Source organism: Misgurnus anguillicaudatus, chromosome 3, assembly GCF_027580225.2.
Source record: "Misgurnus anguillicaudatus chromosome 3, ASM2758022v2, whole genome shotgun sequence".
NCBI classification, from domain to species: Eukaryota; Metazoa; Chordata; class Actinopteri; order Cypriniformes; family Cobitidae; genus Misgurnus; species Misgurnus anguillicaudatus.
This window is the reverse complement of record NC_073339.2, coordinates 32828672-32847873: the sequence shown is the minus strand read 5'-3', so window position 1 is coordinate 32847873 and position 19202 is coordinate 32828672. Positions and strand designations below refer to the sequence as shown.

General features: G+C 35.1%; 1 protein-coding gene across 2 annotated transcripts in view; it reads right to left on the bottom strand.

The window, feature by feature from the left end:
* Positions 1–796: 796 nt before the first annotated feature.
* Positions 797–19202, bottom strand: part of ugt8 (UDP glycosyltransferase 8) — a 38092-nt gene continuing 19686 nt past the window's right edge. For both annotated transcript variants that reach the window (XM_073864832.1, XM_055205529.2), the window contains exons 3-6: positions 17542–17684; positions 12543–12619; positions 4404–4623; positions 797–3746 (exon numbers count right to left, since the gene is read on the bottom strand). In XM_073864832.1, coding sequence (XP_073720933.1) covers positions 3377–3746; positions 4404–4623; positions 12543–12619; positions 17542–17684 — 810 coding nt within the window. In that variant the 3' untranslated portion in view covers positions 797–3376. The remainder of the gene's footprint in view (positions 3747–4403; positions 4624–12542; positions 12620–17541; positions 17685–19202) is intronic.

Here is a 19202-nt window from a genome sequence, read left to right as displayed (position 1 = left end):
TTCAACTGTATTGTTTGGATATCAAAAGTTATGTACAGAAAATACAGGAAACTTGTATGTAGTATTAAAAACAGTATAAAAGTATAAGCTGAAGTGTCAAGTATTATTAAAGGTAAACTCCCATTACACATGAGCAATAGCAGGCAGCTGCAGGATCTCTTAAACCTAAATGAAATTAAATCCTAATTCTAATTGAACGACTTCAGGACTTCAGTCTCGTCAAAAAAGCTCAAGATGTGTTTCGTGCCAAGAGAGGTCTCAATAAATACTGACTGATGCCTGAAGAAGACATTTAGTTCTGAAAATTATTTTGTTTTTAATTTTGTACATATTTCCTTTATTTTCTGTTTGTATCTTAAAAAATAAATATGGAACTTTGCTAAAAAAACAAAGCTGGTGATGATGGCCTAATACTTTTGCACAGTACTGTTTATAAGCCAAATGTGGATTATACATCAAAAAATCCCAGACCAACACATTTTATTTGATCAGGAGTTTTAACCTTGGTGGTTTGTACAACCATATGCTGTGTGTTGTGGCTTTCTCAGTGTTTGAGTGCAGCATTTGAAATGTTGACGGTTTTCTTTTATTTGGGGAGTAGGGTAGCACTGCATGCATGAATTAGCAGGAGGACTACTATCTAGACATGACCATCAATGATGTCATGGGAAAAAACGAGACAAACCATATCAGAAACTTGAGAGCAGAAGCGAGACTTCAGCTGCATGGAGCTCACTAATGTTCTTACAGGTGCCAGCAATTCCTTTCAATCCAGAGAGTCAATAAAAGGCCGACATAAGCAAACAAAATATGTAATGTTTATTTATCATTAGTATTTTTGTTTGTCTTTTTATGTACATAATAACACAGACACACATACAATTCAAAATCATTATAAACTAAAAAAAACTAAATCCTGCAAGCAGCCTCTACTCTAACTACAAGAAATATGAGAAAATGGACAAAGAGAATTTAAGAAAATGATGCTAAACGTGAACTGTAGGTTTTAAATTATCAGTATATAAAGCGAATCTGGACACACGTACAGTAGGCTCAGACAACCCCATTCAAGCTTAAAACATACACATTCAACATAAACAAATCACATACACACACACACACATAGCTTCTTATGTTAGAGCCCACCTGCAGCCTTTTCCATTGCTGTTAACCATCTATTATTAATACTGAAATCATACAAAACAAACAACTAGGAAACAATCATATCTTCAAAGTGTGTCAGCGTGCATCACTGTTTCACCAGTCATAGCTCTGATGCATTTGCAGCCAGTGTATTTTCAAGTATGCAGACAGTCTTAAACAGTGCTTGGCTGAAGAAATGCCCCGAACCTCGTGGTAAGAACAGCTTACGACTTAAATGAATCTTCATTTAGGCTGTACAGGTTTTGATTCATGTGATCTATGGTTTACTGAACAGTGGTAACTCGCAGTGCAGTTCTCAAGTATTTTAACACACTTTACAAGCACTAATCACCTCTAAATCTCTTCATTAAAAACTTTAAATAAAAAAGATGCTTACTGGTTCAAAGCAAATGTCAATTTAATGTCCTTTGAAGTGCAGTTTAACTTTGGTCGCTTTCATTCACACTCTGTTGCTTTCACAAAGAATTGTACATCATTTCATATTCTTAAAGGGACAGTAAGTAGGGTTTTAAGTGTTTTATTCAATGTCTTTATTCATAAATATGTCCTCGTTGGTATCAAATGACAGTGATCTGACTTTTCTTTGTAAGCTTAGAATTTCTTTTTTTATTGAACGGTAAGTCCAAAGAGGCTTCATGTCGTTCCGCCATACTGATAAACTATAATAGCAGAGAGGGACAAAAAGCACTAGCCTACCAACGCGTTTCCACAACGCGCTTTCGTTCAGAACACATGAACCAGCTGACACGGACAAAGAGATCAGTGAGTACATATCGACTACCGTAGATGCAACACGCATTTGAAAAGACGAGGCGCTAGAGAGCACTGTTCGTTTGAATGCAAAATACAATTTCACCACTAGATGGGGTAAATCCTGCTTATTGTCCCTTTAAAATAAATTCTTACAAATCATATCGTCATGTTTCACCATACAGTACCACTTTGTATTTAAAAAAATGGTTTGGTGCATTCATAACACACGCTATTAATCTGAGTTACTTACTGGTACTGGTTCTTTTAAATAAAACCTCTGTAAGTGAGAATGCACAAATAAACTGCATTTGCCCAAGATCCGCCTGACTTTAGTTTAACAACTAAATGTTAAAATGAAATGTTACCAAGTCATATTGAAATTGCTTTTCACTAAACATCCTTTGATAAAAATGGCTAAAGGTTAAAAGAACCAGTAGAGCACCGTGGGCAAGGTTAATTACAGTACCAAAATCGAGGTTACTTCTTGATTTGTGGGAACATGGCAAGACATGTCAGCTTTTGCTTTTTTCAGCTTCGATAACAACACTCTTCTGATAAGCTTTCAAATAAAATAAAATAAAAATTAAGTTTGTTCTGACATTTTGAGATGCACACACATGAAAACTATACCCCCTCCTCATTTACAAAAATGAAAACGTAAAATAAACCATACAGTAAAAAGGGATTTTTTGAGGACCTAACTGGAAGAATTTAAATGTCAAAAGACCAAATGTTTCATATTGTCAATTTAAATCCAGATCTGCCAACAATGAACACGTGTGAACGGGGTGTTAAACCTGATCTACGATTTTATATAAAAACTACAATTCATTAACTACAATTAGCTGAAAACATCAAAGCAAAAACTAATTTGAAAAAAGTAGGAAAAATAAATTGGAAGCAGGATTAAACACAGCTATCTGCAACAAGGTTTTTAACTATAACTAGCAGCATTAGCTAGTGCAAAATGTATGTCTAAGAATCATGCTAGACTAGATAAAGCTTGGGTCTGGATGACGAGTTTTAAGTGTGCACGGCTAAACCTGTTAACATGCAAAAATGAAAAGTGATGCACAACAAGTAGGAACGGAGTGCACGAGACATAAATAAAGAACATAAATTAAAATTCAGTTTAAAAACAGTGCTCTGTCCTTAAAAACATACAGAATTTTCCAAAGATTAGTTTCATAAATAAATATAGATGTCTGTATTTGGATGTACTGAGACCTGATGTCCCACATGTTGTTGTTAAAAACATTAATTTCTTAATCTCCACAAGGCTAAGCTCAACATTCAGGACCACAAATGAATTCCATTCAGGGAAAAAACTTCCTCAGGAACGTTTTCTTTCATCTCGGCTTCCGTTGTTATAATAGTTGTGTTTATAGGCCCTGTTCTGAGTAAAGAGCAGTTAATTCCTCTCTTTAGTGAAGCGTTAGTGTTGATTTATCCTAGTGCGTTACTTTAGTTTCTTCTCTATGCTTCTAACGTGTCCATTTCTGTTGTGTTTGCCGTTTGGAATTCCGTTTGGAATTTCGTGACAGTGTCCGTTGACTTTCTCCACTTGAGAAAGACCACGCCCCAGCCGTGATCGGACGAATTTGCCTATTCGGTATAAACAGTAGCCGAGGAGAACCAGGCACACTCCTATTACCAGCGCGACGTCCAATAGGAAGTACTGGTGGGTGGGGATCTCGTAGACAGCCGAGCGGAGATGGTCGGCACCGTTGTGACGGAGAATATAACTAATCCAGTAAACGGCTCGACTCACTGGATGACCAGGCTGATCTTTATGAATCTGAGACAACAGCTGGGCTCGCTCACGATACCTTTATAAAGAAAGAGAGATGGAAAGACACTGTTAACAAAGTAATACAATACTGCATACAGTACTGTACCTATAGAAAATGGTACACTGGCCACAAGATGGCACTATACAGTAGCAACTCTCTTCTAATTTGAATATCTCTAAGTTTGGACTAGCAGCCATACCAACAATAAGCAACTTTTTATTGTATCCTCAAAATCTGATTAATGCCAAACCAAAACAAAAGATTGTTGTGAGACCAATTCTGCAAATGGCATACTAGTGACTTAGTAGTTGACTTTACCTTAACACAAAAATAAGAACTCAACTTGAGCCTCTATATTATAAAATAAAAAATAGTATTATAAAACGCATTCTTTAAAACAAAATAATGGTTTAGACCTTTTGTTACGATTAAAAAACTACAATGACACCATTGCAGAGTCTTGTTTATCACTAAACCTGAGTAACCCCAATTCCACAGTCATTAAAGATTAACTCACCTCAGCACGAGGGTGTGGGTTAGTATTACCTGTTTCTTAACAGAGAGTGACCGTAATATTTAGTGTGACTTTTAACAAAGGCAGTTGATGAGGAGTTAACAGTACACTTTTAGTTGAAATGGCTTGCGAGCACAACATTTATTTTGGGTATACTGTACGTTAGATATATAAATTACCTTTTGTCCGTAAGGACATTGAACATGGCAGTATATAAGTCTTCCTCGCTCATTTTTTTCCACTCTAACATTATGCCCATGCCTTTGGCCTGAACTCGTGTCATGGTGTCGTAGTGATCTCCAAACAGTGGGACGCCTACCACCGGCACACCGTGATACATGGCTTCATAGATGCTGTTCAAGCCCCCATGACTCAAGAAGGCCCGTGTGTTTCTATGGCCTGTTGGAGAACAAGAAAAAATGATAAAAAGAAATAAAATATGTGTTAATGAAAAATTTTCAAAAAATATAAATCTTGCTTAGAACATATATTTAAACTGGATTTTTCAACAAAAAAATGAAAATTTTGTCATCATTTACTCATCCTTAATGAAAACCTGTATTAATTACTTTGTTCTGCGGAACACAAAGGAAAATGTTTAGGTCTCATTCAATAAGAATTGCGTACATTTTTCGTATTTATACGCACACTTGAACGTCTCACAAAAACTTTAAAACAGAAAGGAGATCAAGTGATTGAGGTTTGGACTTCTCATTACATTTACATGACGTTTACATTAGGCATTAAGCAGATGCTTTCATATAGAGATTTAAAAAGTGAGGAAAGAAAGCGTGAAAATTTGTCATTGCATGCATCTTCTTTATGTGTGTAGAAAAAATAAGTAGGCTATAATAATGTATAATTTAATCTATATAATAATAATAATAATAATATAGATCACACATAATAATAAATAATACAGAAAATATTATAATATAAAATATAATCATGTTAATTTTATATATCAACATTATAATTATACCCTAGTATTTGATTATAGTAGGGGTGACCCCGAATAGTCGAAGATTCGATGCATCAATCTCACAGCCGAATCGTCGCAGATGTGTTATGAAATGAGGATCCTTTAATTTTGGCCGTATATGGATGCACTGTGCACAAATCTGATTTCACATATAACAGCTTTCTCCCAATATATTAATATACAGCATATTATTATAATTCTGCAAATAATATGTGAAGTATCAGCTTTCAATAAATATTTTTAAAATGCGTTAATAAATCCAGCAACCCCTGTGACCGGGCTACACGTCCATAAGAGGTTCCTGTGTTAATAAAGCATTGCCTCTTTGTTTCTACATTTAAAAGAAAAAGCTGGCAATTCCGGCTATACTTTCATTCTTTTAATAATTTCTTTATTTTATTTTATTTATAAATCACTCTGGGTTATCTGATTTATCTATTTGGCTTGTGTTTTGTTTTCGTGCACTTGAGGCATTTTGCACATTTGTTCTGCACTTTGTTACTTCTTTTTTTTAAAGTTAAGTTTCACGTGCACACGCGATAGTTTCACGTGCGCACGCGAAACTAAAATGTATTTAATTTTTGCTCCATGTCCCCTTAGGGGCTCTGCATGAATAAGACCCAATGTTTGCGACAAAACAGATCATTGATTTCTATAGTAGAAAATATCTATAAATGCAATATAAACATAAAAGACATTTTTAAAAACTACTAATTAATGATCTCAAGAAAATGTGAATGGTGCTTGCCCAAAGAGAGAGTGCTAGGGTGTTGTGGGCAGTGCCGGGCAGTAGCTTCACTACAAGTAGCGAAGCTAGTAGTTTAACTACATTTTTCAGTAGCTTGGCGGTAGCTTAGCTGCTTTCTAAATAAAATAGCTTTTCAGTAGCTAAGCTCTTTTTTTGGCCAAGTAGTGAGGTAGCTTCCACACAAGCTACAATTTCCCAAACATTTGTCCCGTATGTTCGAGTTGTGCAGCCTTCCTTCATTCATACATACAAAACATTACCACTTGCATTCTGTGAAGACTCGTGCTACCTCTGATTGGGTTATGTCATCAAGCCAAGCTAATATAAAAACATGTAATAAATATTACAATTGAAACTATTAATAGAATGTGCTTTGGCGGGCACCTCACAGACTCTGTGCAGGCTACCTACTGCCCGCGGGCACCACGTTGGAGACCCCTGTGTTAAGATATGTCAGGGCCAGGGCCCGGTTGCATAAAGCACCTTAAGTTTTTTCCTTAAGTATGACACTTAAGGGGTAAATTCCCCTTAACTTCTGTAAGATAATAATTAAAGAGTTTTGCATATAATCCCTTAAACGGTTCTCTTAGGTAAGAGTAATCGTTAAGTGTTTCATGACAGTGACCCCGGTTTGTTGTTATAAAATACTATTGTTGCCATGGAGACACAACAGAAAAAACTTAAGGGTTTTTCTGCAACACCCTTAAGTTTAAAGGAAACAACTTAAGGGAAAATTACACTTAAGGTGCTTTATGCAACCGGGCCCAGGGGTTTCTTAAATTAGGGCAGCTCAAACATGCATTTTATTCTGGGAGTAGGATAAGACTTCTAGGAGTTTTTCCAACTGGGTTTTCTCCTAGGGGTTTTTTCGTCCCTGGGAAAGTCAGCCAACTTTGGCATAACTTAAGCACTTTAATGTATACGTTACATTATTACTACGCTCGCTTGTACGGTTTATCATTAGCCGCAATATTCTTCTACTTATATTATCTATTGATTTTCTGTGTTCTCCCCTACATTTACTCATGTAAAGCTGCTTTGCAACAATTAACAATTGTGAAAAGCGCTATATAAATAAAATTGAATTGAATTGAATTATCTGGTCAAAACAGCCCACCCAATTTTTTTTAGATATTTTGGTCCCTTTATGTTTATAGTGTAGTAATGTGCGGATGTTTAAACATTTGTTGTGTTTCTTAAGTAAATCAGTCAATTAAATTAGTAATATTTCAAAACTGCTAATATTTTGTCATAGTAACCTAACATTTGTCCTAACATTTTTTATTTGATGCAAAATATTTTATTTTCCATTAAACTGGGATATTGTGGTTTAAGTCTTAATACATGTCAAATGACAGAGAGTGAATAGCAGAGATGGGACCAAGTCACACATGTGCAAGTCTTAAGTAAGTATCAAGTCTGAACCTTCAAGTCTCAAGTAAGTCAAGTCAAGTCGAGTCAAAGGCTATGTCAAGTCAAGTCAAGTCAAGTCAAGTCAAGTCAAGTCAAGTCCTGTAGTAGGTCAAGTCAAGTCCAAGTCCAAGTCAAGTCAACTTATTGTAATTTTACCTCCAGAATCTGATCTTAATAAAGTGAAAAGACAAGATATACAGTAAGTAACTATCAGTAAATTACAATAATTTGGATTTGCATTGTAAATACTCATGTTCAGTAATACATCATGGAATCAAACAAAATTGTAATCTCTTCCGTTCGCGCGCCTACATTTGAAATATCGAACTTGAGAGCGAAAAAGACACAATATGTGAACCGCTCCTAACATTGTAGAATCCAGTCATTTTTCTGTGTGTGTGTGTGTGTGTGTGTGTGTGTGTGTGTGTGTGTGTGTGTGTGTGTGTGTGTGTGTGTGTGTGTGTGTGTGTGTGTGTGTGTGTGTGTGTGTGTGTGTGTGTGTGTGTGTGTGTGTGTGTTTAGGTGGCAAACTTAGAAAAAGTAGCCAAGTCTCGTACCGCTCAGATCAAGGGAAGTATTTTTTAAAAATAAATAAAAATTATTTTGCCCACATTTGTCCCCAACACGGTATGATGAGGGTTAATGGCTACTTTAGCTGCTAACTACCAACTAACAAGATATTAACAAATTGACAAGCAATTACTGGGTAGAATGGCTCTTCAAATTACGGACGAAATTGGAGGTTGTTGTCTGGCTGCCCGTGATTTTAATGTTGCATGTCTTGCAACGCACTGTTCGTCTTTTGCCATCTTGTTGAAGCCAAAAGCGATGAACCCCGCTACCCCTCCGGCTGACATGTTGATATCTGATCTAAGTGGGTGTGGTGTGCGGAGAGGGCATGACTGATGATAGTGTCGTGATTCAGTCATGACGACGCCTTTCTCAGCCCTCCGCTTCAGCTGGGTCAACTTTATTTTTTTAAATAATTTATATATTTTATATTCAAACTGAAAACATGATGTGATTAACACTCAAGTCATTCAAGTCATCTTGTCTCAAGTCAAGTCAAGTCAAGTCCCGAGTCTTTAACTTCCAAGTCCGAGTCAAGTCTCAAGTATTTTATTTTTTGTCAAGTCAAGTCACAAGTCAAAAAAATAGCGACTCAACTCGACTCGAGTCCAAGTCACCAAGTCACAAGTCCCCATCTCTGGTGAATAGATTTCAATGGTGTGTTTCATTTTTATCACTAACTACATTATAAAAAAACTCCCTTGTTACTGGAAATCGACACTATTTCGTAAACACCTGCCATTCTAATGGAAACTGTAGTGGCTGTTTAGGAGTAACTAATACACTGGCTTTTAGAAATGGATATAAAACTTTGAACCTTTTGCATGTCTGTGTGTGTGCTCCTTCTCCACACTGTTCTTTTCAGCATCTCCTAGGATAATGTCTCTGTTGTATTGCAGGACACAAAGCCCGTCCGTGTTTTTGTTTGTATGAATGAGTTTCTGTCTAATTGTTCACCATGGGCCTGAGGTCACAGAGGACTTTTCTGTATCTTTCTTCTCTACTCTCTTTCTGCTGTCCGCCTAATGTCCTGCTCTTTGATGGCCACGGCAATGTGCTTTTGTCTTTCATGATCTACTTATCAAGCCAGAAATTATTACACTGAAAAAAAAATGATTCATTGAATTTAATAAAAATTTTTAAGGCAAGTGGTTGCAATCAATTTATTTAAGCTACATTTAAACAAAAAAGATTAGTAAAGAAAAATAAAATATAAAACTTTTGTTTAAATGTAGTTTAAATAAATTGATTGCAACCACTTACCTTAAAAAAATTGATTAAATTCAATGAAGGCGTCATTCTGAGAAGATTCAGCTGTTCAAAACACACAGGAACATGTAGATTTTAAATTTTATAGTTTATCACCGAATACACACACATGAGCGTGTATTTGTTAGCATTCATTTTATGTGTCAGTCCACTAAAAATGTTAAATTCTGTCATTATTTAATAAATCGACATGTTTGTTCTGTTTAACACGAAAGTTGGTTATTGACAAAATCTAACTTATTAGCTAAAAACTGCTTTTTGTAATTGTCTTCTTTGTAAAACTGTAGGTGTTTCTTAATGTCAAGGATACTTCCTTGGCAGGACTGGTCCTTCCAAGTCACTTCCTTCAGAGGCAAGGCAAGGGTCTTCTTTAGCATTCGGAGAACACATAAATGGAACAGGCTAGCAAGTGCACGTCATTGCGTCATTAAGTCAATGAAAAGGTGTGCTTTTGGCGCAGCGCACATAGGATTGGGGGGTGATTTGAGAGCGCGAAGGCTACACATATGTATTATTTCCTGTATATGAGATATTTTTCGAACGAAGGACTCAGTCCTTGGTTGAAATTCAGAGGATCATCGATATTGGAACAGTCCTTCGACGGATGTCGATGACGTAGCATCCTCGAAATTATGGCTTCCAATGATCCTTCCTTGACATTAAGAAAAACCTAGTAAAATCCATGAAGTGATCAAGTATAACTGGAAAAGTCAGCGAACGTAAATGGTCAAAAGGTGTGGAACTGAATAAGCTTCAAAATACCACCATGTAAATAATCTACACTGAAAGCCCTAATGCTGTTTGTACTCAAAAAGTCAAGCAATCATTAATTAAATTTTGCATTTTGGATCCATAACTTAACTATCTTTGTTCATTTAACTTATTTACCTACAAAAAACAAAAACTTTAAAATGTAAGTGCAATAATCAGTTCAAAATGCTGTGAGGAATACCCATAAGCCCTTGCACCTGAAATTTTATGGGACATATAAACAGTTGTGAATAAAATTTCGAAGAGTTTTACACTCTTTGTAGGGTTATTGGTGTTTTTTTGTTGTAAATTATAGTATTTTGTGAAGTCACCAATCAGGTGATCAGTTTCCTTTTGTATGCATGCACCACATTCAACCCCTTTTATTTTTCTCCACTAACAAGAAGATATGAACAGTGCAGTTTGCTGTGTGCTTCTGTGGAGAATAAAGTTTATTCATTAATTGACATAGAGTCAGTCCTCAATACCTTTCATTACACCTTGTTATAGAAAGTTAAATATGAAAGTAAAGTCTTTATGAACAGCAAGTGAATTTAGTTGTTTGAGTGCACTGTACAAACTTCAAGTTTGGTGAACTTAAAGGGACACTCCACTTTCTTTGAAAATATGCTCATTTTCCAGCTCCCCTAGAGTTAAACCTTTGATTTTTACTGTTTTTGAATCCATTCAGCTGATCTCCAGGTCTGGCGCTACCACTTTTAGCATAGCTTAGCATAATCTACTGAATCTGATTAGACTATAAGCATCCGCCTAAAAAAATAACCAAAGAGTTTTTGATATTTTTCTTATTTAAAACTTGACTCTTTTGTAGTTACATTGTGTACTAAGACGGACGAAAAATTTAAAGTTACGATTTTCTAGGCAGATATGACTAGGAACTATACTCTCATTCTGGTCTAATAATCAAGGACTTTGCAATGATATTACGCAGCAGCCGAAAATAGTCCCCTTAGTATCTTTCAATAGCAGGGACTATTTTCAGGCACTGCGTAATATCATTGCGCCTCCTGCAGCCATGTTACGGCAGCAAAGTCCTTAATTATTACGCCAGAATGAGAGTATAGTCCTAACCATATCGGCCTAGAAAATTGCATAATTTTAATTTTCCGTCAGTCCGTGATTTAACTACAGAAGAGTCAAGTTTTAAATAGGAAAAATATCGAAACAGTTTTTTTTAGGCGCGATGCTAATAGACTCATCAGATTCTATGGATTGTGCTAAGCTATGCTAAAAGTGCTAGCGCCAGACCCGGAGATCAGCTGAATGGATTCCAAAATGGGGATTTCCTCTAGGGGAGCTGCAAAATGAGCAAACCCTCAAAAAAGTGGAGTGTCCCTTTAACAAATTAATTTTAGTCTATATGGCCACCAAGTTAATATACAAGTTTTTGGGAGACCTTTTATTTAGGGAACGACTTTACTCAATCAGTCAACTTATTATTGCTTCAGTGTATACAATATACACACCACATTCCTCTACACTCATATCATAAGCTAGAATTAAAGTTTATTCAATAATAATATTGCCTGGGGTGTGATCATTGAATCATATTGATCTGAATTTAACAATCAAATCGGTCTGATTCCTGAACAAGATTAACCAATTCAGTGCATAGAAACTGATAAAAAATATTTATTCACTTTAACGTAATAACTTAGTGAATACAATTCTCAAGGGGACAAAAATGATCAAATTTTATGTTTCAGAAGAAAATATTCTCTATATAAACTCGATAATGACATGAGGGTGAGTTAATTTTTGAGCAACTGGCACTCTCTGTAACAGTCACAAAATTTTTCGAGAATTATAAAAAGCAGTTTTATACAAAAACAAAATTATCCATAGTTCATGATACCATCTATGAGGAAGTGACACACACCCTTTCCGTGAGAAACCTTGGACACACACGAAAATGCAAATTTACAACTGATTTTCCTATTTTGTTTTTTAAATGTAGGTTTAGGGGTGTAATGGTACTGGATAAGCTAACGTACAACTAACCACACTGACAATACAACTTTATGTTCATTGTGACTCAAGTTTTCTGAGGAAGGAGCGTCGACAAACACAGGCAGTTTTTTAATGTATAGAGGGCAACAAGTGCGACTCATGGCAGAAACAACTGAACCTGTATGAGTTTATTTATTTTGAAGAACACATAAGAAGATATTTTAATAAATGATGGTAAGCACACAGCTGCTGTATCCATTGACGTCCATAGTAAGAAAAGAAAATGATGGAAGTATTTTGATAAATGATGAAGAAGATATTTTGAAAAATGATGGTAAGCACACAGGTTGACAGTACCCACTGAATTACATAGTATTTGTTTTCCTACTATAGAAGTCTATGGTTACAATCAGCTGTGATCTTACCTCCATTTATCAAATATCTTCTTTTGTGTTCATCAGAAAAAAAGAAATTCATACAGATTTAGAACAACATTAGGATGAGAAAATGATGACAGTATCCCTTTAAAGGATTACAATTATTCTAATAATAGTGCTATCATTTATTTAGAGACAAGTAGAAGTAAAGTAGAAGTAATATGGGATGTATAATTACCCAACAGGTCATTCTGTGGCATCCACTCCACTAGTTTAGTATTGTTGCCAAGATTATGAGGAGGAACTCCAGAGAACCTACAGTGTGATTAAACCATAACATATTATGAGTGAAGTTCCTTAAAAACTGAAATCTAACTCATCTAGGACTTGTAAATGTAGCACTAGTAAACTAAAAGTGTAAGAAGCTACTTATTCATACCGTTAAAACATTTGTTTGAAGATCAGGAAAGTGAGGTATAAAGGGAAGTATACATGTGCATTAGAGACGGACAGAACAAAGAGACAGAGACCAAATGATTTGCATTAGATTAATAACAACGCTCATATTCAAAAGGCAAAAGTTGAAACTCAATCGCTCTGAACTAAACGCAGAAGCAAACAAGCTACTGCACATGGACTCCTTCAGAATTCAAAGCTCCAATGTTTTTATTTTATTTTTTTCTTACAGTAAATATAATGTGATCCTGTCTATGAAATTCATGCTGAAGCAAAGTAATATTAACAAGATGCGTCTCTGGTATTTATATGAATGGGGGAGATCGCAACAGTCAGAATGGCCGCACTAGTCCTATCTTCCAGTAAAAAGAGCCAATCGTCAACTGTTGAATGGAAGGCATTGCATTGCAAATATGGCGGCGCAGTGACACGACACGACCTTATTAATTCAACTTTTCGCTGTCACATAATTTAATTGTGCCGGGTGTAGGAAAAGTCCTGACTGAGTCTAAAAATTATTTTATTTACCTGTATGATTGGATAAGGAAAACTGTTTATTTTATACCAAAACCAACCTACGGAAGTCGAGAGAGGACATGCCATATTATTATTTTTGCTTGCTTAATTTCTCGTAATCTCGAAATAACAACAATTGTTTTCTTGTGATCACAACTTAATTTTCTCATGATCTCGAGATAACAAAAGTTGTTTTCTTGTTATCCTGACATGATAATCCAAATGTCCTGTCCATAATATTTAGTGTATTTTGAAGTGGACTGCTAATGCATACGTTGGGGTCTTCGCTGTTACCACACGTGTAGCTAATGTGTAGCTGATAGACTTAAATAAATAAATAAAGTTGGACGGTTGATGTTCATGAATTTAGGGGCCATCGCTAAAGTAATACTGTACACGTTTCTATCTTCAATATAACGGTTTATTTAAATAAATATCAAAAATCTAAAAAGTTTGCATTATAGCTATAACAACCACACAAACACGTTGGTTTTCTGACTGTTTGTTGACTTTCAGTCATTCCATTTAAATGCTGTTAAAAGTAGAAACGTATATATTATTAAGTAACTTAAAGACGGTCCCTAAATTCACCACTATAAAATTTTAAATATTGACAAATCTATTTCAGCTTGAGCGAATCTCTGATCCAAAAAAAATCTAATTTGTTCATCCATGCTAATTTTTACAAACAAAACAACACGTTCTATCGAGTACACGTAAGCTTTAATCACATCTCAAGAATACAACTTTTGTTATGTCGTGATCACCAGAAAACAACTTTTGTTATCTCGAAAACAAGCAAGCAAAAATAATAATATGGCATGGCCTTTCTCGTCTTCCGTACAAACCAGATGAAAGTTTGCACTCAAATTTGAGTCTTTTTTTGCTAGGAACCATTTGGTGACTGGAATTTTATTGCTGCAAGATCATCTCAAGAAATGACAAAATACAAACACATTTTTAAATCTATCATTGCTTTACATGTAACACAAATGCTCTACACTGAAAAAAAATTATTCATTCAATTTACTAAATTTTTTTAAGGCAAGTGGTCGCAATCAATTTAATTAAGCTACATTTAAACAAAATATTTTTGTTTTGTTTTTCAAATTTTTTGTGTAAATGTTAAATAAATTGATTGCGACCGCTTACCTTAAAAAATTTAGTAAATTGAATGAATCGTTTTTTTCAGTGTAAATAGCTATTTGGCTATTGCATTATTTTCCCCACCCAACACACATTAAAAAATGTACAGTTTTAAATTATACACAATTAGACCAAGAATGTGCATCACGAGAGTAAACAGGGTCGTGTTGACTTTAGGGGGATTGTCCTGCAATAAGCCTACTGTGGGTCACTTTGGATAAAAGTACCTGATAAATGATTAGCTGCTTAAGCTAACAGCACAACAATAGCCTTTCACGGATTCTCTGAACCATTTGCTTTAAAATCTAGTTTAATGTTTGATAAAAAGCAATAAGTCGTGCATACACAGACACAACGAGTTGCCACAAACTAGAGGCCAGCTTGTGCGATACTTAATGACGAACATTGTGCAGTTACTAAGAAACCGAACAGCAGTAGGGATCTCTAATGACCATTGCTATACTGTACTTGCAGGGTAGATGAGTCAGAAAACAAAAACTTGATAGGATGAAGTAATTTATCTCACTCTCAATGTTTTGACTCTTGTAAATATATCTGATTATTTTGTGATTAAGTACAATCTATCTGTCTCTCTATATATATCTACCTACGTTGCACTTGTTCCCTAAAGACTTTCCACACCCTCCAGTCTCCTCATTAGTAAAGTCTTGCACGGCACATTTGCCTGAGCACTAGAGAGCAACTGACAATATATGACATGACTACAGGAGTCATGGCAATATCACTATCATGGTAAGACAACAAAAGGTAGTGCCTTGCATGCAACTTCATTAATGGAAAGAGAGCAATGAAAGAAACAACTATAATATGTGACAAACAAATAAGTAGGTATCAATGACGAAATTAAAAGGAAATTATCATTTATATTATTACATTTACTACACTGTCAGAAAAACAAATGGTAAAAATATGTACCATTTGTACTGGGGCTGCACCCTTTCAAAAAGTACAGCTTTGCACCTAAAGAGTACATATTAGTATCTCAAAAGTACATATAATGTACACTCTAAAAACAAACGGTGCTATATAGCACCAAAAGTGGTTCTTTGCTCGTAATCATAGAAGAACCGTTTTTAGTGCCATATAGCACCGGTGAAGCACCAGTGAAGCACCTGTGAAGAACCATATAGTGCTATGTAGAACCATATTTGGTGCTATAGTGGTTCTATATGGCACCTATATGGTTCTACACAGGTGCTTCACTGGTGCTTCACTGGTGCTATATGGCACTAAAAACGGTTCTTCTATGATTACGATCCAAAGCAACAGTTTTGGTTCTATATAGCACCGTTTGTTTTTTTAGAGTGTATAGATATCTGTACCTAGGACGTTTTTTAAGGGTACTGCCCAAGTGACAGCTTTGGTACATATTTTAACTATTTTCCTATTTCCATATTTTAACTATTAACTATTAAATATAATGAAATGGAGATTTACAATGTCTTTGAGCATACTGTGTGTTATTTGCATTATTTGTATTATTAAAAAGATACATAACCCAAAAATGAAAATTGTGCCATGTTTTACTCACATACAGCAAAAAAATCGTACGTATATAAAGAAAAAAAGTTATAAGAGGTGTGAACGTAATGATTACATTTTTTTAGGTAATCTCTCTCTTTAAGTCTCAAATAGGCATGGGCCAGTTATTGGTTTTAAGGTATGCCGAGGTTTTAAAGAATCAAGGCTTCAAAAACATTTTCTGTAATACCGTTTGCAAGGTATGAGCTGGGTTTACACATAATTAATTAAATCATTAAGTCATGTAATTTACATTTAATATATATATATATATATTTTAAGAAAATTATAATTTAAAGGCTTTATTTTCACCCAGCATATATGTTGTATGTTGCTTAAAAATCAAATGTATTGTGTCCAGTTAAAAAGTTATTTGTAAACGTTTGAAAATAACACATTTTAGTGTTGCAAAGGCAAAACCGCAATACTGTAGTTTTGCTTATCATACTGCCAAAATCTCATACCGGCCTATGCCTAGTGTCAAAGGAAATAAAACACAGTATAAAATAATAACCAAAGTAATAATATATGCTCTGATGTTCTGGCCACCTATCCAAAGTGTTTCCCAGCCTCACCCCGAGATAGCTGGGATAGGCTTCAGTACTTCCCACAACCCCAGTAGGGATAGGCAGTACAGATAATGAATGCATGATTAAATGATGATCATAAATTATCTCCAAATTGGAAATATACTACTAATACTTAAAAAACACTGTATGAAGAGAAAGAAAAAATGCCTTTATTAAAGTAATAATAAATATGTAGTGAGCTTAATTTAATACCAAAAAGTTAACTTATAAGATATAAATCACATATTTCAGCCTGATCTCACGAGAAATCGTACATATTTTACAAGTTGGCTAATTTGTATCAATTCATACGAAGTTAATCGTGCAAAATCGTATGATTCTGGTGAAAAAAACAACAATGAAACCGAATCCCTAACCCCGCCCCTAACCCCAACGTCACAGGGGTCAAGGCAAACCATACCAAAACTTACAAATGTGGTCATATGAATTGATAAGAATTAGCCAACTCGTACACTGTAAAAAAATTCTGTAGAAATTACAGTATTACTGGGTATTACTGGCAACTAGCTGCCAGTAACTTACTGTAGATTTTACATTTATGTTATTTACTAGCAACAGTTTGTTCAAAGTTAAATGACCATGAAACATTTTTAGTCTTTATCTTTTACAGTAAGTTACTGGCAACCAGCTGCATAATTACAGGTATTTTTTACAGTGTACCAATTCTTGTAAGATAGCGTTGCATATTTGGGTCTGTTTCAGTTTTGTGCCATAAATGGCCCACTGGTAAGTGGAACAGACCACTTTTTAGTGGAAAGGATAAGTTTTATTACATTGTTAGACTTTGTTCGTTTGGTTAAGACTTTATAACACCCCCAGCCCATGAACTGTAAGTGTACCCACTGTTCGATACTTTCTTTTTGACTCCATACACTTCATAAAACTACACAGTAGCACATAAAACAGTCTGTGCCTCAGAGTTTGATTGGCTGTTGGTTAGATGGATGAAACACTGCTTCGGTGAAAGATTGGTATAAATGGCAGTACCTCCAGATGATCCTCTGAGGTAGACGGCTCAAGGCTCCTGCGAGTTTTTGAGCGATGTCATCTGAAAGAAATTTCACTCCAGCACCAAATGACACCACCACAAATCCATGTTCATCCGCTTCCTTCACCCAAGTTTCAAACTCCTGTCGACACAACCACAGTAGTAGGATAATCAAACACAAATGTTACAATGAAGTTCTGGAACATGAATTTTCAAATGACTGTATTTGCGAGTGTGTCTCCAGGTAAACATGAGAAACTTTTTTAAAAATATGAAAATGAAAACTGAAGCCAAGCATTCAAAAACTGCATATTTTTTGAACAATATTGAATTTATTACTGCCAGCTGTCCCTCCAATAGAATTATAAAACAGAGCTACTAAAAGTTTATTAGCAGCACAATAACAACCCGTGTTTTATGGGCCTGTGCTGGCTTAAGCATACAAGGAAATAGATGAAGAATGCAATTCAGTATTAGCATTGAACAGCACCTTCCTATAAATACATGCAATTTGACCAAGGCTTAAAGAGACATTACACATATTATTCAACTTTCACTCTCATGTGAATGAATTTAAACAACAGTTTCTCTAAACATGTGAATCACACAAGAAATGACTTTAGGGTGTCAACAATAATTAACCACACTTCAAATGATGTCACCTTTGCCAGAAACAAATCACGTGTTACAAGTCTCTGAACTTGCATAAGACCTGTTTTGCATACCTTGTAAACCACAGTCATAAACTAATGCAGGTAGCTTTGATAAACCACATAAATCCAAACAATAACACATTGATCACTTTTGCAGTGAGAAACTAGTAAGACAATGAACTAGATTAATTTAATCATACAAATCATCCTGTGGGTTAACTGGACTTAAAGAACATGTTTAAATGATTTTAATTTACCAATTAAAAGCTTAAGTGACTCACAAAGCTTCACATAATTTTAATATTTCAGAAGCGTTTAAAATCATTTCATTTAGTTTACGAGATTTTTACAATTTGAATTACATTTAATAGAGATAACAAAATAGCTGTGGTAGTTTTAAAGTTGTTTTAAAGGTGCAATGTGTAATTTTTAGAAGGATCTCTTGACAGAAATGCAAAATAATACACAAAACTATATTATCTAGGGGTGTATAAAGACCTTTCATAATGTACCGTTATGTATTTATTACCTTAGAATGAGACGTTTTTATCTACATACACAGAGGGTCCCCTTACATGGAAGTCGCCATTTTGTGCCACCATGATTCTACAGAAGCTCTTAACGGACAAACTTTTTTACTAAGTTTTCTCCAACGATGACATGTTTGTCCGGTGGTGGCTACCGTAGCGTGTTTCAAAAGCGAGAGGAAGAAGTGGACTAAGCCTTTGGTTGCAATTCGCAACCTCACCGCTAGATGCCGCTAAAATTTACACACTGCACCTTTAAAGTTTTTTTTTGCAATGTACCAAATTCATTAAAGAGTAACTAAACCCTAAACCAACTTTTTTACGTTAATTATCTGTAAGAATGATGCTTTATTAGTGCTGTTCATTGATTTTAGTAAGTTTTTTGACATTTGGATATAAAGTGTTTCAATACTACAATATATGGTGTAAAAACGTCTGTGTGCTGCCCTCTACAGGTTGAACGGTGGCTACTGCAGTTGA